Source organism: Pongo pygmaeus, chromosome 15 (assembly GCF_028885625.2).
Source record: "Pongo pygmaeus isolate AG05252 chromosome 15, NHGRI_mPonPyg2-v2.0_pri, whole genome shotgun sequence".
Lineage (NCBI taxonomy): Eukaryota > Metazoa > Chordata > Mammalia > Primates > Hominidae > Pongo > Pongo pygmaeus.
The window spans coordinates 101,280,243-101,305,917 of record NC_072388.2 but is presented as its reverse complement, the minus strand read 5'-3'; the positions used below and the strand labels follow the sequence as shown (position 1 = coordinate 101,305,917).

The following is a 25,675-nucleotide window of genomic DNA, read 5'->3' as shown; positions in this document are numbered from 1 at the left end:
AGAAGTGTAACAAAGTGCAAGGCAACAAGTGAGAAGAGCAAACCCAAATCGTACCGGGGAAGCTAGTCTTTCCAGGGCACCTGACTGAGGGCATGACCAGCCTTGACGCTGCCTCGCTGCCATCTGCCCAGGGCCTGCTGAGTGCTTGAGTCCATGGTGACAGTGGTGGGGACAGTTATGAGGCAGTTAGATTTTGGAAGTCATGTTGGCCCACTTGGCTACGGAGCAGTCTTAGGAACAGCGCCATAAAAATAAAGATTTATTCCTGACACAGATGCATCTAGAGTAAACTGGGGTGTATCTGACAGCGTTAGTACAGTTATGGCCAAATGCAAACTGCATTCCAGAACCAGCGAAGGGTGACAGACTGGGCTGAGGCAGAGCTAGGACTAACCGTCTCGAGTGATGCCATCTTGGGGCCAGCAAAAGTTTTGGACACGGCTGGGTCATCTGACCAAACTGCTCAAATCTTTACATAATTATTGTCCTGGTATTAAATTTCCACCTGCCACTTCCCACAAACCGGAGACAGAATAAGGAGATGACCAGGAAGACTGCTGGATTAAGAATTCTAGACTTGGCTGGGTGTGGTGGCTCACACCTGTAATCCCAGCATCTTGGGAGGCTGAGGCAGGAGGATCGCTTGAGCCCAGGAGTTTGAGACCAGCCTGGGCAACATAAGGAGACCCCATCTCTACAAAATATCAAAAAATTACCCAGGTGTGGTGGCACACACGTGTGATTCTAGCTACTCGGGAGGCTGAGATGGGAGGATCACTTGAACCCAGGAGGTTGGGGCTACAATGAGCTATGATCGCACCACTTCATTCCAGCCTGGATGACAGGTGAGACTCTGTCTTAAACAGAAAATGATTGTATATTTATTTTCAAAAGTAGTTCCTTCTGACTTCCAAATACACCCGTGGTTCACTGTAGCTGTTTTGGGCCCTCCTGCGTTTGGCTTCCTGTGTAACTGACAGCACCTAGCAATCAGCACTTTAAAATGACAGAAATACCAAAGTACCTAAAACGTGCTAATATCTTATCTTAATACAGAGGTCACTCTGCATGTGTCTAATTTATCCATTCTGATTCTTTCATTTAGAACAGCAAGTCTTTGTGTCTTGTATTATTTCTCTTTCTAGAAGACTCACTCCATAGTTCATGGCCCCGTGATCCAGAGGCCCTGCTGGGGCCTCCGAGTGGGGCAGGCTGAGAACTCAAGCTGTAACTAATCTCTCCTTTGAAGAAAACTAAACCGAGGGCTGAGCTGATGTGAAGTTTTCCATGGCTGCATTCATACAAATGGTGAAAATGTAGCATACCTCCCCTCAAAAGCCTGAAAGTAAAGACATGCCCCCAATTTAATGTGATGAATTAGAGAAATAGGTTTCAGACACTTCATGGTTTAAAGTCTCACAAAATAAAGCTTTCAAAGAATCCAGTTGTAAATGATTTTTTTAAAAAATAAACATTCTTCTGCTTGGTAGCTGCACATTCTGTTGGGATTCCAGTAACTCGCTGAGCAGGTGTGGGATGCCCTAAACTCACAGATGCTCACGAGCTGGTTTCAACCAAGTAAGAAAAACCTCAGGTAAGGCCGGGCGCAGTGGCTCACGCCTGTAATCCCAGCACTTTGGGAGGCCAAGGCAGGCGGATCACGAGGTCAGGAGATCGAGACCATCCTGGCTAACATGGTGAAACCCCGTCTCTACTAAAAACACAAAAATTAGCCGGGCACGGTGGCGGGTGCCTGTAGTCCCAGCTACTCGGGAGGCTGTGGCAGGAGAATGGCGTGAACCTGGGAGGCGGAGCTTGCAGTGAGCTGAGATCGTGCCACTGCACTCCAGCCTGGGCGACAGAGCGAGACTCCGTCTCAAAAAAAAAAAAAGATCTCAGGTAAACAGTTTGATTAGCTAGTTCATGTCCCACGTTCATACTCACTGTAGAAACTGTGTTATGTGTGGTCACAGGCTTTCAATGACGAAAAAAGGACTCGGAGCTGTATGGAAACGTGATCTTGAAGCCCTCTGCAGATGTGCAGCTGCCCACAGTGGCCACAGACAGCTGAGACTGCGAGGCGACCACGGAGCCCAAGCCCTCCTGAGCCATATTCTTGAACAGCCCATCTCAAGTGTGACTGATGAGGGGGCTTCGAGTAACATGGGGTGAAAAAGACAAAACAATTCCATACCAACCAGTTCAACCCAAATGTACAGGACAAACTAAGCCAATTTAACAGAAGATAAACAAGCGGTATATTCAAGATAGTTTTAATATTAACTTTTTTTGTGAATTAGAAATATCACTCTTAAATGATGAAAATTACTAGTGAAGTAACTATTTTCCCCAACTGCAGAATTACATTATTTATACATATAATACAGAGTTGATTGCGTTGGAAACAATAGTATTAAAATAAACATCAACAGGTAAAAAGGGCATCTTCACGCCGCACCTCAGAGGGCCATGAGTCCTTACACCCATCTGCAAAGTAACTTTCCACCAGCATTCAACTATTTTTAAGTGCAAACAATTTTTTAAAATCTGTGATTGCAGCATCTGTCTTCCTGAATTACATTACGTCAGAAAATAACAATTTTCTCTATGAGTGCATTCAAGGTTGTCTTCTGACCACCTAAGGTATAGAAAAATCAGTGCAAAAACAGTGAAGCACTATAACAGTTGAATTTCAGGGGATTTCTTGTCCAAGAAACATTTTATTTTACACTATGTATATATGTATATATTATATATATATATGAAATTTAATTACATTGAATTTTAGAGTAAAAAGCAAGAAAACTCCATTTCTTATTTTTTACTGCAGCCCCAAAAGACCGATTTAAAATGGAAACAATTTCTTTGGGTGAGCAGCGGAAACACGGCGCCGCAGAGTGAGCCAGTCACCATCCGCACGGCTATCGCCGACGTCCACCGCCTGAGGTCCGCCAGCTGGCACGGCTCAGGCGCAGCTCGGGGCTCCTCCTCGTCACTCCCTCGAGTCCGAGTCCCGGGAGGCTGTGCGCGCAGCAGTGGGGTCGCTACACTACAGTTCCACCTGGAGAACTGGCCTGGCTTGGGGATGACAATGAGCCCTGCAAACAAAGCAGTCTACATTAATCCAGCAAAACACCGGACGGGCGACAGCCACCATGCGCGCCCTCCGCCAGCAGCTCCACGTGGTCAAAACTGGTGCTGTTGGTGTGGAAGCCAGTGTGGGAACAAACCCTCCACTTCATCTATTTAATTCCTACGCAGATCACTGCGTCCCATTCCTAGAGAACTGGAACCCTGCTGGGTGCAACACTGTAGCCTCAATACCGTCCAAGAGAAGAGTGGGCAGGGCTGGCCTTGCCCTTGGGGGAGACAGTGGTTTCTCGGCACCTGAGAACAGGTTCTTTGGAGCTTTGCTGACCCAAAGGTGCAGGTGCCTCGTGGGAGGTGTTCAGCGCCTTCAGCCAGGGTCGAGCCCAGGGCACCGCAGTTCTGGACTGCACACCCAGTCCCTCGGAGCCAGGGGTTGCCTCCAAGGACAGAGTTCAGTGGCACCTTTGAAAGGGCATTCTCTGCTGGGGGAGGTTCTTGCTTTGTTGGGTGGTGTGACCATGGCACCCTCTGGCTGTAGCTGTCCACATGTGTAGGCCCCACAGGTAGCGACAGCAGGGCCCAGGCCGAGGTCGGGGGAGCCCCAGAACAAAGTAGTCTTGCCGTGAGGCTGCGGCTGGGTGTGCAGAAGGGATGTGGGGGCCAACCCACCAGGGCCAGCAGGAAGAATGCGGGGGGCATCTGGTTCTTCGGGGTGGCTCCTGCTGAGAGGCTCACTGTCAGAGGGAGGGGGATCTCACCCAGATTTTGCAATACAGGTGTGAGCTTGGGTAAACCTAAGAGGGTTTAACCTACACAGCAAAGAGTACTTCCATTTCTTTGCATTTACTATTGGGCGGCAGTTACGTTACATCAAGGTGTGGCGTTCATTTATGAAGAAGAACATTAAGATGGCGACAGTGCAGCCCCAAAGTTGCACATTTTCAGCTCTGGGAATACAACTTACCCTAAGCTGTCATGGAAGAAGGCTTCGGCTGATGAGTACTGTTTACAAATGACAAGCCTTTAACTCAAGCTGACATTGCTACCTTCTCACACATTGGACTTGTGTGGACACAAATGAGGGTGACAATCGGAAACTGCCCTTCAGCCTCGCCCACACCCTGCTGCAGGAAGCTGGGAAGCAAGCTGTCCCGCTCAAGTCATTTCATCCCGTTTCTTACCTTCCACCTGAAATCTGTTCACCTAGACAAGCTCAGGAAGCAAACGGAATGTGGCAGCTGCCCCTGCTCAGAGTCTACAGGAGCGCTTTTCCTCTGGGACCCCTGAAAAGGGACAGAACCCTGTTTGTACTTGTGGAGGACCCCACAAACGCCCCATACTTCTGGCTCAAACACATCAAGGCTGTGGAGGAAAGATGGGCAGCAGGTGCCTGACCCCACTTCTGTCGTAGACAGTCTGGAGGAAGGAAGCCTCTCACACAGGACACTCTGCCTTCATCACCACGCGCACCCTAAGAAAGTGCTTTCCACAAGCTATGTGGTGTCCAAGAAGTGACAAATCTCCAGAACCAGGAGGCACCTCCCTTCCCCCTGGCAACAGAAAAGTCATCTACTCCTGGCAGAGGGAGAAAGTGGTGGTGACCCAGCCTGGGGACAGACGGAGAGGGGCCACCCTCATCTGGCAGCCAGAGTCTTCCTCTCTTCCTCCCCTTTCATGGAGTGCCAGGTGGAGGTGAGTGCTGCTCCAGGTATGAGGCAGCCCCACCCACAGGAAGGTGGCGTCTCTACCAGTCCTGTGTTAAGTTTAGCTTCCTAGGAGCACGTTTAACAACTTAAAAACAAGTGACAGCCAGCCCTGTGGGAGGCTGAGGTGGGGGGATCACTTGAGCCCAGGAGTTTGAGACCAGCCTGGCCAACATGGTGAAACTCCGTCTCTACCAAAAATACAAAATTAGCCGGGTGTGGTGGCGCGCGCCTGTCATCCCAGCTACTCAGGAGGCTGAGGCAGGAGGATGGCTTGAGCCCAGGAGATGCGGGGTGCAATGAGCCGCGATCCACTGCACTCCAGCCTGGGGGACAGAGCAAGATCCTGTCTCAAAAAATGAAAAGATAATAAAAACAAGTGACATTAATTTTAATATTTTCTTTTTGTTTTGAGACGGAGTCTCACTTTGTTGCCCAGGCTGGAGTACAGTGGCGTGATCTCGGCTCACTGCAAGCTCCACCTCCTGGATTCAAGCGATTCTCCTGCCTCAGCCTCCCAAGTACCTGGGACTACAGGCACCCGCCACCATGCCCACCTAATTTTTTGTATTTTTAGTAGAGATGGGGTTTCACCGTGTTAGTCAGGATGGTCTTGAAGACCTCCTGACCTCGTGATCCACCTGCCTCGGCCTCCCAAAGTGCTGGGATTACAGGCGTGAGCCACCGCACCTGGCCAATTTTAATATTTTAACTGAAGATGTTTCATACCATATTCAGCAATATAAAAATTACTAATGACTTTTTTGGTAAGAAGCCTTTGAGGTGTGCTGTGTGGTTGACACGTTATGGCACTTTTTAGGTTGGACTGGCCCCAGTTTACATATTTAGTGGCTGCAGGTGGCTCATGATGGCCATGAGGGACAGCACCCTTCCTTAGACTTCCTCTCACTGAGCGTGAGGCCCTGGAGGACTCGGCTGCTTTCCATCACTCCCAGGGGAGGGCGGGTGTTGAGACGCAGAGGTGGTGCAGCCACCAGGCTGCCAGAGCCTGATGTTGAGGGACACACTGCTTCCGCCAGCTGGTCCCTACAAAGCCCCACCCCTAGAAAGTGACCCAACCCGAGGGCTGCAGGCTTCCTATTCTCCCATTAGCACAAAACAAATGCACACTCATTCTCCAGTTTCTGCTGGCTAAGCCTTGATGCCAGTTGTGGTGGCAGCTGGGAGCCAACTAGAACCACCCTCGTGCCCTCCACTGTCCCACTCTCCACTGGGCCCAGCTTCCAGAGAGATCTTGAATCTACCGCCCTCAAACCTGTCCTCCTCTCGCCTTCTGTAGCCCATACTGGCATAACAGGGAACTGGGGGTTGCCGTTAGCAGGGCTTAGCCCTTTTGATGTCAACCCTGGTTAACAGTTCTTTTAGAATGGATCAGCATGCAAAGCATGTGAACAAAAACTCAGGGTCCCTACGCTGGAGCACTGAGGAAGCAGGTTGGCCACCGGTGAAAAACCCAAGAGGACCCCCAGGGTGCTTGACCAGGGACTCCCTGGAGCCCGCCTGTCAGAGCAAAGGGGAAAACGGTGGTCTCTAAGAGGAGTTAACAGGAAGGCGAAGCGAAGGCCCAATGGGCCTGGCCTCCAGTTCTCCAGCAGTGAACCCAGCAAGCCCCAGGAGACAGTCCTGCAGGCACAAGCCCTGGAGTGCGCTGGGCCTGCTGCGGCCCTGAGTTGGCATCAGTGCCAGGCATGCCCAGAAGCAGGGGGTGCGACACAGTGAGCACTCCGGATGGCAGGGAAGGGGCCTCGGCGCCCTGCACGCAGCTGAGGACTTGTGCGAGTCACTGGACCCTTCATCTTGGCACCCGTCACTTGCTGGAGATGGACTCACTTTGCCGTGATGAACACTGGAGGCAACGGGAGGAAAAAACGCCATTCAAAAGAAAATTAAATGAAAAAAGTCACCTTGTTTCTATCAGCCTGTGATTTAGTCTAAAGATTATCAGGTGGCAGAAGAGGAAGCCAAGAAACAGACACCTAGGCCCCATGGAAGGATCCCGGCTGCAGCTTCCCTCCAGAGCACAATGGGAGGCGCATGTTTAAGCGTGGGGGATCCACTGCCCAAATGGTCATCCATGTCAAACTCCCAGTGACAGGGACCCTGCTGCCCCAATCCGCCTGCTCTTCTGGGAGGGAGTGTGGTTTTACCCTGTCCTTCTGCTTCCTTTTCATGGGAGAAAAGGGGCAAGGCCCGACCCGGCCGACGGAGGACCTGGCAAGGGAGCCCGCCCACGCTTCACCTGTCCTCAGCAGCGTGCGGGAGCTGCTGGGCTGTGCACCAGAAGCAGGACAGCTGGCAATTCCAGGCTTTACCAGTTGCCATCAGGCAAAGGAGTTCCCCAGGCAGAATCTGCACGGCGTCCCATCAGCCCCCACGCTGTGAGAGGAACGGGGCAAGCCTTGGCTCTAATATTAGTCAGCTGCTCGGCTCCCCGCAGAGTCACTGTTTTATTCCTGCTAGAGATTTCAGTTCAAAATTAAGTGATAAAAACATACTCCAGCTCTTGGTTTGGGTTTGATTCTAATTTATAATACTAAGTTAAGAGAATTACACCTTGTTGCACCAGAATATATATGAAAAATATTTTGGTTCAAAACAATTTACAATAAAGCAGCAAGGCCACGTTCCTGCCCCTGCAGGTGCTGCTCAGACTGGAGATTCTGACAGCAAGACAGGACTGTGAGGGCCACAGGCCACGTCAGAGAAAGGACATGCCCTGAAGCTCTGTCAGGCCCAGGACGGTCTCCTGGCTCTGGGTTCTGGGAGGGCTCCCTCTTCCGACCCCCACGACCCCTGGCCTGTGAATGTCAGAGAAGACAGAACCTCAAGGAGACAGCTGTGGGATGTGGATGAGTGTGTGGGATGTGGATGAGTGTGTGGGATGTGGATGAGAGTGTGGGCTGGGCGCCAGCTCATCCCTCATCCACCTGGGACTGTTCAAAACCCTCTCTGGTCATTCAACCCCCAAGGTCACCCTTTCCAACCCAAACAAAAGTAACACGCACACAGGTCCTGGACCCATTTCATTGCAGGCAGGCAGGCGGGTGGGTGGGCGGGCAGGCAGGCAGGCAGGCAGACTAGCGCTTCTCTCCTGAGATCGTGGACAAAGTACCACAAGACAGAATCTGGTTCTACACAGCCACAACATCTGGGAGCTTGGTGCCAGCTGGCCGGGGTGCTGTGGAGGTCACCTCCACTGGCGTCCCCCAGAGGGAGAAGGCCAGCCTTGGCCCTGCACGTAGCCCCTGAGGCTCCAGTGCTGGCCTCTGTGGCAGGTGCTCCTGGCAGAATCTCACCCTGGGGAGAACACGAGTTAAATGTTATTTGCAAAGCAACACCTTTTTAGAGACGGTGCGGGAACGATGAGAACTATGACCAGGCTAGCCTGCTCTCAGAACCAAGACTCCCACCTCTGAACACACTCCTTAACTGCTCACCTGCCAGACTCCCACCATTCTCACTACACAGACCACGACAGAAAGGAACCAAAGCAAACCTGGAGAAAGCAGCCATGGTTTATTCACGGCATGCGAAGCCAGTCTCTACATCATACAAGCGTACGTGAGCCACAGAGCCGGGGACCCTGGGCCCAGCCCAGGGACGTCGGGACCCATCTCTGCCCCAGACTTGCCATGCAGTCTGGCCTGGGACCTCAGTTGTAGCTGGACAGTGGACCACGTACCTCTGCCAGCTTTAACCTGTCCACTGACAGGTGACAGTGAGGGGCCACACTTGCCCAGATGCCACTCAACCTGGCATCTAATGAGAAAAGCCACCCAGAGAAAAGGATTGTGCTCTTCAGACTTCTGGGGAAAGACCATGCAAATGAAGGCATGACCATTTAAGGGCTCCGCTGCGATCTGAAGGCGGGAAGAAAAGCATCAGAGAGAACGTGTGCAAGTCAGTGGGCCTTCATTGTGATCCCGTTCACTGATGGAGACCAGCACCGGCCCGGGCTGTCACTGGAGGCCCTCCCGCTCCTGGGACCCACTTGGCCCTGCCCTGCAATCCTCTCTGCTGTGTGGGGCAGGAAGAAGGGACCTGACTTAGTCTCCATAAAGCCTTTCTAGCTTGAGTAACTTCAAGGAGGATTTTGCTCATGCTGACCCCCACCTAAAAGGGGAGGCTGGTTTTGGAAGCCACTGACCCTGGAAGGGGTGGTGGGGGGCTGAGAGCCTCTAGATGGTCCATTCATCTCCAGAGACCCCTGGGTTCCGAATCCATTAATTCTGACAGGCAGCCACACATGGAGAAATGGCTATTTTTTTTCTTTAAGACAGAGTCTCGCTCTGTCGCCCAGGCTGGAGTGCAGTGGCGCCATCTCGACTCACTGCAACCTCCACCTCCTGGGTTCAAGTGATTCTCATGGTGCCTCAGCCTCCCGAGTAGCTGGGACTACAGGCGCCCGCCACCACGCCCGGCTCATTGTATTTTTAGTACAGATGGGGTTTTGCCATGATGGCTGGGCTGGTCTCAAACTCCTGGGCTCAGGTGATCCACCCACCTCGGCCTCCCAAAGTGCTGGGTTTACAGGCGTGAGCCACCACGCCCAGCTGAGAACTGGCTATTTTTATTTTTTTGAAGGTACAAACTATTTTTAAAAGACGAAAATGTCATGGTTTTCTTAAAAAAACAAAACTTGCTGTCAACTTAATAGTCTTTAGGGCTTAAAATCTACTCGGTGCTAGCCTGGGCAACATGGCAAGACCCTGTACCTAAAGAAATAAAAATGCACAAAAATTAGCTGAGTTTGGTGGTGTGTGCCTATGGTTCCAGTTACTCAAGAGGCTGAGATGGGAGGATCACTGAGCCCAGGAGGTCAAGACTTTAGTAAGCCATGTTCGGGCAACACAGCGAGACCCTGTCTCAAAAAACACAAACAAAAACACCCTGTTCAGTGCTAGGAACAGAGCCCTGTGCACTCTTGTGGCAGTCGTAGGCCCCAGGAGGCTGCTTTTGAGAGCTGTAGGTCTGAATGTTCCCTCCGCTTTGGCAGCCCAGACTCAAGACAAAAAGTGCAGACAGTTCAGCACTGGAGGCTCTGCCGACCCAGCACTCCAGAGACAGCACCGTGGGAAGCTTCTGGGAGTTCCCCACCCGATGAACGTGCTGGAGGCAGAGCACAGGGCTCAGCCGGCTGCCAACATGGAGAGGCAGCTGAGTGGGACCTGGATGTCTCATGACACAGCAGGGAAGTGACAATTAAATGGGAGCACAAGGGCCCCGTGAAGGGCTGTGTCTCAGGCCAGCTCGCCCTCACTCGTCACACCTCAGGCAGGGGGGCTAGGCCTGCGGGTGCCAGGGCGCTGCTCAGATCAGCTACATCGTCTGTCAAGAGTGAGGGATGGTATTTCATAGTAAGACAATGTAAATCATGAGTTCTTCTCATCCCAAATGGAACGTCCCCCACTGCCCTGTGTAGGAAACGCTCTGCACCGAGGAGGGGCCTGGTGTCTACGGCAGGACAACCTCATGCCAGCACAAAGCCTTAAGCAAACACTATTCAAGATGAGGAGTAGGAAAACAATGCACTCTAGCCAGGAAAAGAGCTCCTACTGAAAGCAGCCTACCTGGGGGCAAGGGGAGGGAGGGCATAAGGAAAAATACCTAATGCAAGCGGGGCTTAAAACATAGATGATGGGCTGATGGGCGCAACAAACCACCGTGGCACATGTATACCTATGTAACAAACCTGCACGTTCAGCACATATATCCCAGAACTTACAGCAAAATAAAAAAAAAAGAAAGCAGCCTAGCAGCCGCTACCTTCTCCACTCTCCCAGCTGCTGGCTGGGTGGCTGGACAGAATGTCGGATGTCCAGCATCCGGGATAGTGAGTCCATGTAACCAAAGCCAGCTCGTGGCCCAGGACGACTTCAGAATGTCCGCATTCTCATTAAACAGAAGCCTCTATACAGCTCAGCCGAAATGCCAATCCACAGTCCTTCTCCCGGACTGGAGTTGGCACAGGGGAGGACCACATAAAACAGTATCTGAGACGCAGAACATTTCATCGAGTACGCTGCCAACTATGAGAAACACAGTCAGCTTAAGTAAGAGGGAACAATTCCGGTGGCTGGCTGTTCCATAAACATTAACAAGGTCCTTAATTTCACAGCATTTAAAAACTTTTCTGGTTTTGGTTCACTGGGATTTTTAAAGCTTAGATGTGAAAATGACTACTGAAAATTATCTACATTTACAGTTCACTCACACATGTTTATTTAATGTCAGTATACAGAGGACAGCCCCACAGTACTTCAGAATATCAAGTATGTAGTAAGTCTTGTTAGCTGTGACAGTGACAAGGGAACAGCTAAAAAAAAAAAAAAGCAGTGAAACAGAAACATGATTTCCTTAAAATTATAAAACAATACTGATATTAAAGCTTCATTAATTATTGCAACAGTTAAGAATTTAATTTACCAATATTTCACGTTAGGAAGGCTCTTTATGAAATTTATTCAAGTTGTCAAGAAATTGGATGAAAATATAAAAAAGGAAATACATGTGAATTTTACTTTTGATTTTCACTCAAAATATCCATACAATTTTATACAGTGTCACCTAACATAACAATCTTTAATAAACTCAAGTATACAGAAATGATAAAAATGCAGGAAATTTTTCTTTTACACTTCCAAATGAAGGGATAGCAATTTATGACACAAAGTTCGTGTAACAGATGCGGAAACAAATAAAAAAATCAACATCAGTGAGAGTTTCCCTCTACTGGAGGGGCACGTTCTTATAGTTTGTAACTAGGATCTGAGTTTCAAAGGTAACAGTTGAATACAAGTGCTTTTACATATAAAGCCACAAACTTCACTTCGGCCAGACTAATGTCTCCTCCCTTTGGGACATCACTTGGGGTCACTGTGATGTGCACCTTGTTAACTTAAAGCAACACATGACAGTCCCAATCAGCCCGTGGCAAAGGGCATGCTCCAGACAAGGGGGGGCCCTGCAGGCTGCTGCCAGAGTGGTAGACTAGAAACCTTCACCTTTGTCACCCAGACCAGACCGGAGGCGGCGTCTCCAGGTCACCCGACCCCGACCCCTACCCACGCACGTGAAGGTTCTGCTAAGGAACGAAACCTCAGCCAAGGGCACACCGACCACCGCCATGGTGCAACCCCGCAGTCAGAGGCCAGTCCCTCCCCCATCCACCGGCGCTGGAGGCAGGGCAGGGCTGCTGGATCCCCCTCCATGCCCTCACCCACAAAACTGGACGCCAGACGCTGTGTTCCATGAATCTTTCCCCAGAAAATCCACTGGTGAACTGCTTCTAGTTCTTCCGTGGGCAGTCAGACACGCATGATGTGGTGCTTGGGTTTCTGTGGATCCCTTCTCCAGCCGCCCCCAACCCCTAGGTTTTCTCCGCCTCACACTTTGAGCTCGCTCAACAAAGAAAGAAAATGTCTCCCTCCCAGGCGAGAGGTGATGAGGACCTTGTACGCAGGCAACTTCAGCACTCATTTCATACTTTACAATTTATTTAATATTTAAAATGAACCCCAGGAAGTGGAGGAACTGGGGAGAAATGGCTGCCTGGCCACATGCCAGCTGGGCCCTGGGGGTGAAGTCAGCCAGTGGAGAGCCCTGGGCCCCACCCGGATGGGGTCCTTGCCCATAAAATCCCACCCTGTCACTGCATTTCTTCCTCAGAATTCCTGAACCCCTTTGAGACAAGAATGATTGTGATAGTTCCTTTCTGATTTTCCATGCCTCCATTTTTAAGGCATTTACCCTCAGTCCCCAGCTAAGGGTTCACAGAAGAACACTTCCAAACTGCTAGAAGGTTCAATCAGCACAAAAGAGAAATGAGATCCTTTACCATGATTTAAGCAAATTTCGACCTGAAGGTTACTGGTTATTTGTAAAGTGTCTACTCCTGCACATGCATTTGCTTTTAAAACAAGGCAAGCTTTTCCAAAGGCTCCCTTCTCCTGGCCTCTGGGGGAATTTTTAATTCCCCTTCTGAATAAGAAAAAAGCCTCAGAGAAAGGCTCCAGGGCCGCCGGTAGTGTTTAGAAGCCTGCCCCATCGCAGTCACAGCACAAATCTGGCTTCTTGAATTCTGGTGAAAAAGGCCAACCCAAGTAGGGCGAGTAGAAGCTCCCCTGGCCCTGGCCTGGCACCTTCAGAAGGCGTCTGACACTGCCCAGGGCCCAGCTCGCCCCCTTGCCGGGTGGGAGCGGGATTCTCCAGCCACACAGCGTGCACCTGACTTTCGTCTGAGCCTCTCATCTCTGTGGTTTGGTACACACTGGAACAGTGATGCTGACTGAGTAGTTAACAGCCCCTTCTTGCCAAATGCTGTGTTTTATTCCAGAGATTAGGTTAGAAAAGATATTCTTGCTCATAATAATGTTTAGGCTGAAAAACTGAAAAATTTCGATGAGGAAGCTCAAAGTTTGGTGAGAAAACTACAAATATTTTCCCCAAATTTCTCTTAGGGTTAGCAGCACGCATTGTACCTTACACACCTGATCTCAGGAACCACTGCGGCCACCCCTCCCCGGGCCCTCCCCAGGTCTGCGGGAGCCATTACTCAGAAGCACAGCCGAGGAGGAGGGCGCTTCCCTGCCCCTCTCTCCAGTGCCCTCTTCTCAAGCTGTCGGGCACCTTTAGTTCTGGTCTTGGAGAACACCTTGCATCCTGTCCTCCTGCCTGCAGAAGTGCTCTGCCGGCTGTCAAAGAAAGGGGCAGCAGTCAGAGGGGCAGAGTGGACACAGAGTGGTGTCGCCCTGCAGGGCCTAGGCCAGCCTGGGCTGAGCCAGGGGTCAGGACATGCAGTGAAAAGCAGCCCCTCCCCAGGCTGGCACAGTGCTCTCCACTGGGCCCTGAACCCAGCAGGAGGGGCCTTGGGGAGGGCACGGAGACACAATGAAGGGACCCCAGACAAGGTACCAGACAGACATTAAGGACAGTACACTCCTTGGCAAAAACTGGAAGAAAAAGATTGTGATCAAGCCCCAAATCCAAAACTGACAATATCATAGTGTTTAAAACTGGAGGTGGGGGGAGAAAGACACACACAGGCCTCCATACTAGACAGCACATTTCAGAGTTGTTTTCAAAGGAAACACAACCTCCTCCTCTTGCCTCTCCCACCCCTGGTTCCTATCAGCAAATGACTCCTAAGTCACCTGTCAGTGTACCCCTGCAATCCCTCTTTCATCCCAGCCACTGCGACTGAGAATTGTAAAGAAGGGGGAGAAATCAGAGTCCCCAGTCGGTCACGTTGGTTACTCGGGCACACCCCCACGGCTTCCCTGTCCGGGGCAACACCTTCAGAACTGCAAGGTTGCCAGAAATGTCACCATAAATGCTACTTACCTGGGATCGGCCACTCTCTATTTAGGCCAAATACTAAGTCCTGAATTTTGAAACTGCATACTCAATGCCTCAGAAGCATTTGAAACTGAACGTTTACAACTATGTAGGTGCAAAAGTTGCACATGGAGCGTTCATCACTAATCTCTCCACATGACCCAATTTGGCCTCCAAAGCGGAAACTGCCCACAAGGATGGCTGTCATGGCTACCTTAGATCAGTTCACCTTTAGGAACAAAGGCCCGTATTCCACAGGTAGAGAGGACACGAATATTCCTAGGAGTAGTGCTCAGGGATGTGAAAGGCACAGCCAGGTGAGATGCACCTGAAGGCTGCTGTGGTTCCCAGGTGGCAGCATGCGGCCATGCCATCACACTGAACAGAAACCACTGCGTTAAGGCCCACGATGGGCACAGGGTGGATGGCGCCACCGTGACATGTTTGCAGATGGGAAGCAGGCCTGGGAACCTGGCCCGGCTTTCCTGGGAGGGCTGCGTTAAGAGCACAGGGAGCTGCTGCTTCAGCTACCAATGCAAAGACTTCAGCAGTCTTTACACTGCAGAGAAAGAAAAGCCACCAGGTCTTCGCTTTGCTGAATCATATTCACTACGCAAACTGGTATAAGTGATCGTTGTCTCTATATTTAATTACAAAGGTGTACAAAACAGAAAAACCTAAATGCCCAAAATGAGTTAACAAGTAAGATAACCACCATCTTGACATGGAATATATAGTTCAAGGGGCCATCTCACCCACTGTGAAAACCAGAATTTGAAAAGCAGCTCCTGGTGCAGCAGTAGAGAGTGAGGGTGAAAGACTGCGGTCTCCGGGGGAGCAGCAGAGCCTCCCACTACCGAGGAAGCCACAGGCCACCAGGCCCCGGGGCTGAGGCGCTGGGGTGGGAGCCACTGAGGACGAAGCCTACGCACATGGCCAGCGTCAGCGTCCCAAGAGTAATCCTGGAACCACAACTGCCATCCAAGAACAAGGAGAGGGGAAACCTGCACTTCCGCTTCCTCTGCGGGGGGACGAAGCCCAAATGAGGGCCACGTAAGGGAGAAGTCGGAAGGCTGGGGAGTCTCAGGCTTTACGAAACAAAGCGGAGGAGTCACGTGCCTTTCTGACCCAATCCCCCTCCCCCACCGCACCTCCCCCCAGGCAAAAAACCAAAAAACTCCTTTTCCCTTGTTGGGAAAGCACACAAGCAAAGTGCATCTGACAGAAAAGGTCTTCGCTTATGTGGCAAGAGGCACTTCTGCAATGCTGTTGGCGTCCTCGGCCCGCAGTTCCCACGAACTGTCAGGCTCTGAGTGAGGTGGGTATCTTAGTACACAGAACCTCAATCAAAGTGCTACAAACTGCTTCTTTGAAAAAAGATGTTTATTAAACAACTTTAATTGTCATAAAATGACTAAAATGGGTTTTAAAAATTAAGGCTCTTCTCTTTCTGTGGATTGCCAGAACAATGTAAAAATAATATCAATCAACCCTGCTAAACGTTTTGTTCCTAAAGTTAAATTTCATAGATTCCTAAACATTTTATGATTAAGATAAAAAATTGGACTATAAATGACAATTCATGGCCATCTGTGCTGAACACACATCGATCAGGTGTACAATATTCTAATTGAGTAGTTAAGCAAAAAATATTCCAGTTAAAGCATAAATTTTAATTTCAGCATTTTAAAGTCATTGTTTCCCCACATGGTCATGATTTTCCTAAAACTGAAATAGTCTAATACAGGAGCGCTAACCTTGGGACTCTATATACTCCCAGGAGGATGACTGACTTGGCTGGCAATTAGTTTGATTATATTTTTTTAAATGCTCTAAGGTAAATTATCAAATGATTCAGAATTACATGGCATGCAGTATCCAAAATTATGGCTCTGATGCATTGAGATTTACATTAAGAATAAGAAGTGTCATTCACATTCATTGTACACCCCACCCCTCCCACGAAAAAAAAAAAAAAAAAAGTCACTACCTATTCAAGTTCTAGATCTGGTGCAGCATTAAGGATTAAAACTTACCACTTTACCAGGCCTTCCCCATGTGCAAATAAATCCCTCCTGACAAGCAGTGACTATACAGTCTTCAAGAAATATTAGTACAGTCAGTCTCTCATGTGCTATCTTTTTACATATCAGCGGCTCTAACAAGGGAACATCTTCCATTCGAGGACACAGGGGCGTGCCCAAAGTTTTAGCAGGGTCCGTTTTGGTTTTGGTAACTAGATTCAGTTTGTCACTGCTCTTGCTAGAAATGTGTCCCATGCTATGATTTCGCTTGTGATCTTTCTCGTGGTGCCTCTCCTTCCGGTCATGTAGTGAAAGTGTTGCAAACTTGCTGACCCCAGAAGCAATGGCCCCGTCCATGACACTGCTTTTGCTGCCAGCATTTGAGACTGCTGAATGTGGAAGGCTGTTGGACCGTGGCAGAGGAGGGAGCACAGAGTTCCCGGGCGTTGTGACACTGTTCCCATTGCTTCCAGCAGGAGGACTCGTAGCATTCATGACATTTGTGTGTGTCCTTGCTCTTGAGAGGGGTTGGTGAGGGAAAAGGATATCTTCTGTAAGGTCCCATAAACAGAGCTGTGTGTCCTGGCCCACGGAACCAAACCGATACGTGACACTTACGGGGCGGCTGTCTGTAGAGTTCCGTTTGGAGAGCCTGGACTGTGTACTATTTGCTCGATCTCTGCCAAAATGAAGAAGGTCTTGGAAGTCCTCATCGCTGCCACTAAACTCCATAGGGTCACCTTCTTCTACACTAGTGGTATAAGGGTCAAACGCTACAACACTGACCCAGGACTTGTGCCCGTGGCCTCTGGCTATTACTCGGCAGTCTACAAAGGACCAGACTGTCACCAAGTCGTCCTCGCCACCTGTCACAATGTACTTGCCATCCGGGCTCCAGCACACACACAGCAAGCCCCCAAAGTAGCTTTTCATCGTACCGTGCAGCTCCACTGAGTCAAAGTTGAACACCCGCAGAAACCCGTCCTGGCTCACGCACGCTAAGAACTTGCCATCTGGGGAGAAAGCAAACTCGTTGAGGGCCCCCTCGCCCACCGTCCACTTAAGGAGAGGGTTCCTCGTGGATTTGCTCTTGCAAGTGTGCACGGCAAAGCTCTCTCCCTGCTTCAGAAGCTGGTAGTGGGGGGCTGTGGTGCCACAAGTGTGCTCCACATTATACAAGTACATGTTCCCACTCGAGTGGGCTACTAGGAAAAGGCTTTCCGAACCGGGAACCCATTTGACACAGGTAACTCGTGACTTGTCTATTAGTCTCTGTGAAGACAAAGGAGAACAAGTTAGCACAATGGAGAAGTCTCAAAGGTCTACTTTTCCAGCAAGAAAACTTGTGCGCTTCCCAGTGGGAAGGGGCAAGTCCATCCAGGCCCTCCACGTTTTATCCTGCAGTCAGCCAAGGCAGCAAGGAGCATTTTGGCCCTTTTGGGGTAATTCAGAATTACTTTCTAAAATCGGTGTTAGGCTACTGGCTTTCACTGAGGGAGTCAGGCAGCCAACAAATATTTGCAGAGGGGCCACTGAGTGCCAGACGCTATGCCAGGCACAGGGTTCACTGCGGAGGGAAGAGCCCTGCTGGGATCTTTCTTCCTTAACAGTAGGAGCGTCTGAATCTGGGGGTCACTGCATCTACATGTGGTATCCCCTCTATGAGGACCTGCAGGTGAAGTCTCTGAGTCCTCACAGCCAGGAGAGCTCTGCCTCACCCTCACGGGTTTCTCTGCCTTTACTGTCACTGTAAGTAATGGGCTGGCTCCATCTGCCCCTCTGCTGTGGCGGCTTGAAGGTGGGGAGTGAAATCCACAGTCCACGGCTGGCAGCACACACAACTCCAAAACAGAGCCTGGGCCCACCGAGGCCGCCTCACTCCCATGTGCCGCCCCATGTGCATCTCCATAAGCATCTCCTCGAAACCCTCTCTGCTGGTGTTGAGAGAGATACACTGACGATTCATTCGGGAGTGTGTGTCTCATTACCATCACTCTGCTCCATATGCTAACTTTGGACCCCTGACCAAGGTGTTTCTTTAACAGGCGTATGTCAGTAGTCTTGCCTTTAAAATCCAAATAACGAAGGGCAAAAATACCCGCCCCATCAAAGGCACAAGTCTCTTTCCCTGCTTGCCAATCAATCCTGCGATGGGGATGCCAGCGCAATAGCTTCCACAGGGGCGGTCCCTTTCTAGACCGCCTGAGCGCAAAATCGCATCTCAGAACGCATCCAAAAGTCCCAAGACTTCCAAGTTCTACCTAGAAGCTCCTACTGCCAAATGCTCTCCACTGCACCAGCGCCCCAGTAACAGTGTCCCTTTAGGAGCCCAGCAGCCCCAGGTAAGTTGAACACCACTTCACTTAACAGATGGGGGAGTCCCCAACTCAAGTCTCAGAGGGGTACTGGGCACACAGGGGCAGAATCTGCCAAGAAATATTTTGACTTCTGCCGGGGTGGCTTTGAGGCCATGTACCTGCCATGTGTGCTACACATCTTTACAGAGAATTACAGAAATAAGACAACTTGATTTTTAAAAGAACGGCTGGAAAAGAAATTAATGAGCCATGCAAGCTCCCTGCATGAACATTAGACCCTAGAAAGTAGGTTGCTGACAAATGACCCCAGGCAGGAAGAACAGAGGCTTGAACGCCACACAGTATGCGGGCCCAGGGCTGGGGACCATGCATTGGGCAAAGGCTACTCAGCAGCAGGTGTCACTGCTTACTGCCGTAAAATGGCATGGCTGGCCCTCTTAAATTAATAGGCATGTGGCAAGCCAGCCTTGGGGACACAGCCAATATTTTCATCCCCCACCTCTTTACCCTCCTGTCTGGTGACCTACCTATAAACAGTACCTGACCTGCACTAATGCCAACAACCTAAAAACCCAGCGCTGCTCTGGCAGGATTTCCATTAGACCTTCATGCAATTTTCTCAGCAAGGGGTTAGAGAGATAATTTACATGGCCAGAGCAGGGCTTTTTTTTTTGGTGGTGGAGGGAGGTGCAAGGATGATGGGATGGTGAACGGTGGGTTAAGAGGCCTCCACTCTCCCATCACAGCTCTGCCAGATCTTGCTGTGCCCCCTGGGCCCAGCCTACCCCAGCACTCTCGATCCCACAAACACGACTGTACCTGATCGCCCAGGGCCTAAGGGTGTCTGCAGCTCGCTCCATCACTGGCCTTGTCAGGCAGGCCTACACCAGCTAGCTCAGGCCTGGGGAGCCAGACTGCTGTCCTGATTTTGGTACGGTGGCTCCCAATTCCTGCACCTTACATTTCACCAGAACCAAATCAAATCCCAGTTTTTCTAGGATCACTTCACTGTTACTCTATTTACCATGTGTGGAGAAATTTAAGGACATAAAAACTTCTAGCAGCATGGTTAGGAGTAAATTTTATTTTGGGCCTTAAAAAACACAACAAAAAACTGCATGAGAACTCAAAAACTAGTATTATCAAGTAAAAACAGTATTGCTTTGCAATAGTGAGGTATGAACAGCATTTATAGCACCATTAAAAATAAATGTTACCGCAATGACAAAACACATTAAAAACCTTCACTCCCGTATTAAGAAGCTGCACTGTGGCCAGGCGCGGTGGCTCACGCCTGTAATCCCAGCACTTTGGGAGGCCGAGGAGGGTGGATCACTTTAGGTCAGGAGTTCGAGACCAGCCTGGCCAACATGGTGAAACCCTGTCTCTACTAAAAATACAAAAATTAGCTGGGCATGATAGCGCGCACCTGTAATCCCAGCTGCTCTGGAAGCTGAGGCAGGAAAATTACTTGAACCCAGGAGGCAGTGGCTGCATGCAGTGAGCCAAGATCACATCATTGCATTCCAGCCTGAGCGACAAAGTCAGACTCCGTTTCAAAAAAAAAAAACAACAAAAAAAAACGGTGCACTGAGACTACCCTAAGTAGACACATGGATGTAACTTACAGATAACATCCTGTGCCAATCTACTTCAATCCCCCTCTGGGGGCCTAATTAAATGCTACTGTGACACACTGGCAATGGTGGACTGAGCACACCAGTTTAAGCAATCGCAGACCCCCCAAAAAAAAAAAATGACCTTGGATCCACCTGTATTGTGGTAAGGGTTTCTCACTTGCCTTACCCATTGGTTTTCTCCGTCAATCATGTGCTTGACAGCAGGGAAAATGTGTGCTTCTCTGGGGGCGCCCTGTGTCTCAGCAGTGTCAGGGTGAGTGGCAGGCAGGCATCAATGTCTGTGGGCAGCAACAGCAGCGGTGCTGGCCCTCACTTTCAATCAGAGTGTTTACTGTGGGTGCTGGCCACTGGTAGAGGCTTACACCCATGCTCTGTAAGCCTCAAAATAACCTTTCAAGATACGCTTTTTGTGTGAATGGGTAATACATTATTAACTCACATAAAAGTATACAGTAGAAAGCCTTACATTCTTCTCCTCCATTCCAGATCCTCTGTCCTGAGTCACTGTACTAACTTCCCATTTCTCTCTCCAGAGTGTCTTTGTGCGTGTACAAGGCAAATATGAATACGCATTTATCCACTCTTCTTTTTCATACCAAAGGAAGCATACTATGCACTGTCTCACCTCTGCTTTCTCATTCCACATCTTTTTTTTTTTTTTTTCTTTTTGAGACAGGGTCTCGCTCCGTCACCCAGGCTGGAGTGCAGTGGTGCAATCACAGCTCACTGCAGCCTTGACCTCCCAGGCTGAAGCAATGCTCCCACCTCAGCCTCCTGAGTAGCTGGTGCTACAGGTGAGTGTCACCACACCCAGCTGATTAAAAATTTATATTTTTTGTAAATACAGGGTGTCGCTATGTTGTCCAGGCTGGTCTCAAACTCCTGGCTTCAGGAGCAAAGCAATCCTCCTGCCTTGGCCTCTCAAAGTGCTGGGATTAAAGGCGTGAGCCACCATGCCCAGCCTCCAAGTGTATTTGTACATCAGTCTGTATGGGCACAAAGACAGCATCCTCATTCTTTTCTAAAGCTGCAGACTATTCAACTGTTTGGATAAACTGTGGTTTATTGTGGAAGTGCCCCACTGATGGACATCTATGTAGCAATGAATGCCCTTGCACACACGCACTTTTCACATGTGTGAGTAATGCACCTACAGGATAAACTCCCAGTGGAGTAACTGAGCCAAAAGATATATACATTTATGATTTTTACAGATGTTACCAAATTGCCTCGCATAGAAAATGGAAAATGCAGTCATGCCTGTCTCCCTACAGGAAGGTAGGGATTGTTGCCATATTATCAGTGAGAAAAGAAGCTTAGAGAGGTCAAGAAACTTGCCTGAAGTCCCTTCCCATCCATCCATCCATCCATCCATCCATCCATCCATCCATCCATCCAGTATTGAGTGCATACCACATGCCAGGCACTGATGCAACATAAATTAAAACAGGCATCTTTCCCTCATGAAATTTAGGTTCAAGTGGGATGAGAAGACAAGTGAAATGTATGTGATCTGATGATGATAAGTGCTGTGGAGAAAAATAAACCAGGGAGAGAAGAGAACGTGCTGGGGAGGAGGGGACTCTAGTGATTTCAATGTTGAATAGGATGGCCAAGAAAGGCCTCTTCCTCTGCTGGTGCTGGACAGCTGAGCAAGACAGAAGGACAGAAAGACAGCAAATATCAGGCTAAGAGGATGTTTGGGGAAGTGTACCCTCACAGAGAACAACTTCAAGGACTCCGAGGCAGAGAGACGCAGCAGAACCAGTGCCAGGGGAACAGATGGGCCCATCAGATCCCAAAGCGAGCATGCCGTCTCCCGTTCCACAGACACACATCACCTGGCTCCAACGACCGGCCTGCAGGGCCACTCCCAAGCGTTCTCAGGAACAGGGCACCAGCCTGTCTCAGACCCCAGGACAGCATGGGAAGCACAGTCATTTAACTTACATGACTCTGGCTTATTTGGATTGGGTTAAACAAAAGAGGAAGAGAACAGAACACATTTTTCTCCTGTCTTTCAAATTAAGAAAAAGAAATACCTAGAATATTTAATTAAATAAATACAAGAATAAAAATTATGCAGTCCAGTTTCTGCACTATAAGGTATATTTTTGTTTCAGAAAAAGTCTAGTTAAAAAAAAAATCTTAGTCAGTGCTCAATGTTAAGTAATGGAATTCCCTGTTGGGCTTGAATTCTCCAATGTCAATGGAGCCTTGATCTGGATGAGGATGTTGAAAAATGCCTGGTCCCTCTGAGGGATGGGGTTTCGGGGCAGGGCAGGGAGATAGGAGTGGAAGCAGCACCAGGGGCCATGCTCCAAGGAAAAGCCTAGCCAATGCAGCAGGCCAGGGGGGTGGGGATCCAGGCCATGTGTGGCGTCTGTCTTGGTTGCAGCACATGAGCTGGGAGGGGAATTTGGTCTGGAGTTGTGAGCTGGGACTCAGGCCGTGGCTGTGAAGTCCCAAACTAAAGGGCTTCGGCTGGGACCCTGACGCTTGCACTCCCCAGTCCCGCAGCACTGCTCTCAAGTGGAATGTGCTGTCACTGTAAACACACACAGGGTTCTAAAAATGTGGTATGAAAAAAGAATGTCAATGATCTCATTTATAGTTTTTACAATGGTTATATGCTGAAATAATATTTTGGAGATATATATATAAAATACAATATTTTCTTAAAATTCATTTCACCTGGTTTTTACTATTTTAATGTGGTAATTAGAAAATTTAAACTTGCACACGTGGCTGGCACTGTATTTCTACTGGGGATGCTGCTGCAGACAGGGGAGGCACAGACAGTTTCTAGGAAGGGAAGTGGCAGAATAACATGAAATCCCCCAGCAGTAGGTGCAGAATGCAAGGTGGGGTGGGGGTGATGCGGAACCAGTTAGGAGGCTATGACGACTGTCCGTGCCGTGGACAAATAGGTCTTAAACTTGACCATGGGCAGCATGGCAGAATGTGGCTGGGTGGAGGGCAAAATGGAAAGCAGGGGTGTGTAAAGACCCCTGGGTTTTGCCCAGTATACAGCTAGAAAGGTCTGCAGCTAATAAATATAACCACGAATGTCACAGAAATTGGCTGCAAATAGTAACATCCTAAGATCTCCAAGGAGGATCACTTGAGCCCAGGTCAAGGCTGCAGTGAGTTATGATTACACCACTGTACTCCAGCCTGGGTGACACAGTGAGACCCTGTCTCTGAAATAAATAAGTAAATATCTCCAAAGAAGCAGGTGCAGCGGAGGAAGAGCGTGTGAAACTCTGAAAAAAACCTCTGTACAGGCCCGGCGCGGTGGCTCACACCTGTAATCCCAGCACTTTGGGAGGCCAAGGCGGGTGGATCACGAGGTCAGGAGATGGGAGACCATCCTGGCTAATATGGTGAAACCCCGTCTCTACTAAAAATACAAAAAAATTAGCCGGGCATGGTGGTGGGTGCCTGTAGTCCCAGCTACTTGGGTGGTGAGGCAGGAGAATGGCGTGAACCCGGGAGGCAGAGGTTTGCAGTGAGCCGAGATCGCACCACTGCACTCCAGCCTAGGCGACAGAGCGAGACTCCGTCTCACAAAAAAAAAAAAAAAAAAAAAAACACTCCATACAGGACACAGGACAAAAATGAGGAAAGCAGAAGGAAAATCCAAGCAAACAACCCAGAAGTGCCATGAGGAGAGCAGGCACAAGAGGAAGGAGCTGCCACAGGGGGCCAGAGCTTCAGAGGACAGGCCTCCGAGACTTGAGGAAGTTGAGCCCTAGAGGGATGGAGCGCACAGGGAGGGGTGGTCCTTAGGAGAGAGCACAGGGAAGCAGGGTGGGGGCAGAGAAGGTGCTGACAGCAAAGGGACACTGTAGGGGAGGAGGGTGCAGGGCAGGTGCCTGGTGGAGGAAGGTGAGGTCCGGGAGTGAGGCACAGGGGAGAGACCTGCTCCCTGGGCCAGAAAGGAGGTGCTGGGGAACAGACACAGGCAGAGGCAGGAAGGCTCTAGTGGGAAGCAGTGCAGGAGAGCCTCGGTCCCAGTCGCAGCCCCTCCAGGGCAGGGGTACACTGAGAGATGGGCAGGGCAGGTGCTCAGCGAGGAGGCGGAGGGAAGGTAGGGGAAGTAACAGAGGTGCTGGCAGAGCAGCTGGCCTGGCCACAGGGCTCTCCATTAGTGTCTAACTCCAAAATGCTCCAAGGCCCATTCTTAATAAACACTTTCATAAAAACAAAAAACCCAAAACGCAAATAAACCTTAAAAGCAAAACGAAATACAGACACATTTCTATGTACGTCAAGACACCTGCTCTGGGCCAGTGTTCTGTGGGGATGCAGGCTCCATGTCTCCACCAAACGCTCAGCGCGGCCCTCCCCATAGTTCCAGCTCTGCAAGCCAAATAGACCGTGCCACTTAAGATATGAATACAAAGAAAAATCACATGAACAACGAAAACACTACCATCCCAAATGCCATCAACAGACAAGATTTTCTAAATACACTAGACTAGTTAAAATGAAACAAGAATAAAAATAAGTCTATAACCACATCAAAGTGTAATTTTGTGAAAGCAACTCACACTGATGCTTTCTAAGGCACTTCATTTTCTTTTTCTTTTTTTTCATTACTATCAATATGATAAGCAAAAAACAAAAATTAGTTTGGGGGTGAGTGGATCTGCATTTCAAAATGCATATATTAATTTATAACAAAAATACTGACACAATTCAAAAACCACAGCAGCTACTAGAAAAGCCATAATGCAACCACAAGCAAAAATGGCAACTAAAGGCTCTGATAATGTGAAGGCATTTGAAGAGGGCTCAGGAAGTATCAGGAAAGGGTATTTCAAAGCCACGTTAAGAGGGGATCGGATGTCATCTTATCTATGTTCAAGCTTTAAGGAGTAGATCATTACAGGCTCATTTCCTTCCTTTGATTAGAAAAGCAACAGAAACAAAACTAACAAAATGTACAGACCATTCCTTTGTATCAGAATAGACAGAACACTGCTAAGCTTTACCCCACGCCTGGGAGGCACCTGCAGCTGGCAGGATGTGCCACGCAGCCTGGGCTGGCAGCAGTGTCCCTCCACACCCCAGGAGTCAGGGCCATCTCCTCTTCAGCATGCCCTTCAGTAAGACTGGATCTAAATGCCACAAGGAGACGTGGGACCTACCCAGTGTGTCTGCCTCAGCCTCACAGCCTGCGAGAGGAGAAGGGCAACAGCAGAGGGTATCGTGTCAGTAACGAAAGAAGCCAAATGCCAAGTTCTTTAACATTTTATATTTCAGCCAACAATTAACACATACTTGAAAATCCTTTAAAGTTATTATTCTGTGAATATACTCCAAAATCAGGATTTTTACAAATACAACAAGGTTGTATTCGTTACCATATAGGAACTGTCCCTTTGTAACTCTTCCTCCCCAAATATATAACCATTAGTTATAAAAAGCAAACTTCAGAACAGGGCAGAGTGAACTAAACATACACACACACACACACACACACACACACACACACACACAACCACAAAAAAATTTAAAAAGTAAACTCCTCGCCC

General features: G+C 49.4%; 2 protein-coding genes across 28 annotated transcripts in view; one reads left to right on the top strand and one right to left on the bottom strand.

The window, feature by feature from the left end:
• Window positions 1-2,903, top strand: part of MOK (MOK protein kinase) — an 81,652-nt gene extending 78,749 nt beyond the window's left edge. Inside the window, exons 10-11 of the transcript XR_008493653.2 lie at window positions 1,974-2,256; window positions 2,831-2,903. The gene's annotated coding sequence lies outside the window, so the exon portion shown is untranslated. The remainder of the gene's footprint in view (window positions 1-1,973; window positions 2,257-2,830) is intronic.
• WDR20 (WD repeat domain 20) overlaps window positions 2,258-25,675 on the bottom strand; it is an 83,971-nt gene continuing 60,553 nt past the window's right edge. For 7 of the 27 annotated variants that reach the window (XM_054448409.2, XM_054448403.2, XM_054448408.2 and 4 more), the window contains 3 exons: window positions 16,187-17,446; window positions 4,272-4,373; window positions 3,069-3,098 (listed from right to left, as the gene is read on the bottom strand). In XM_054448409.2, coding sequence (XP_054304384.1) covers window positions 4,290-4,373; window positions 16,187-17,446 — 1,344 coding nt within the window. In that variant the 3' untranslated portion in view covers window positions 3,069-3,098; window positions 4,272-4,289. Of the gene's footprint in view, window positions 3,099-4,271; window positions 4,374-11,010; window positions 11,131-11,245; window positions 13,508-15,515; window positions 17,447-25,675 lie in introns of those variants that run through there. The other 20 variants (XM_063651226.1, XM_063651227.1, XM_054448405.2 and 17 more) reach the window with 9 other exon arrangements.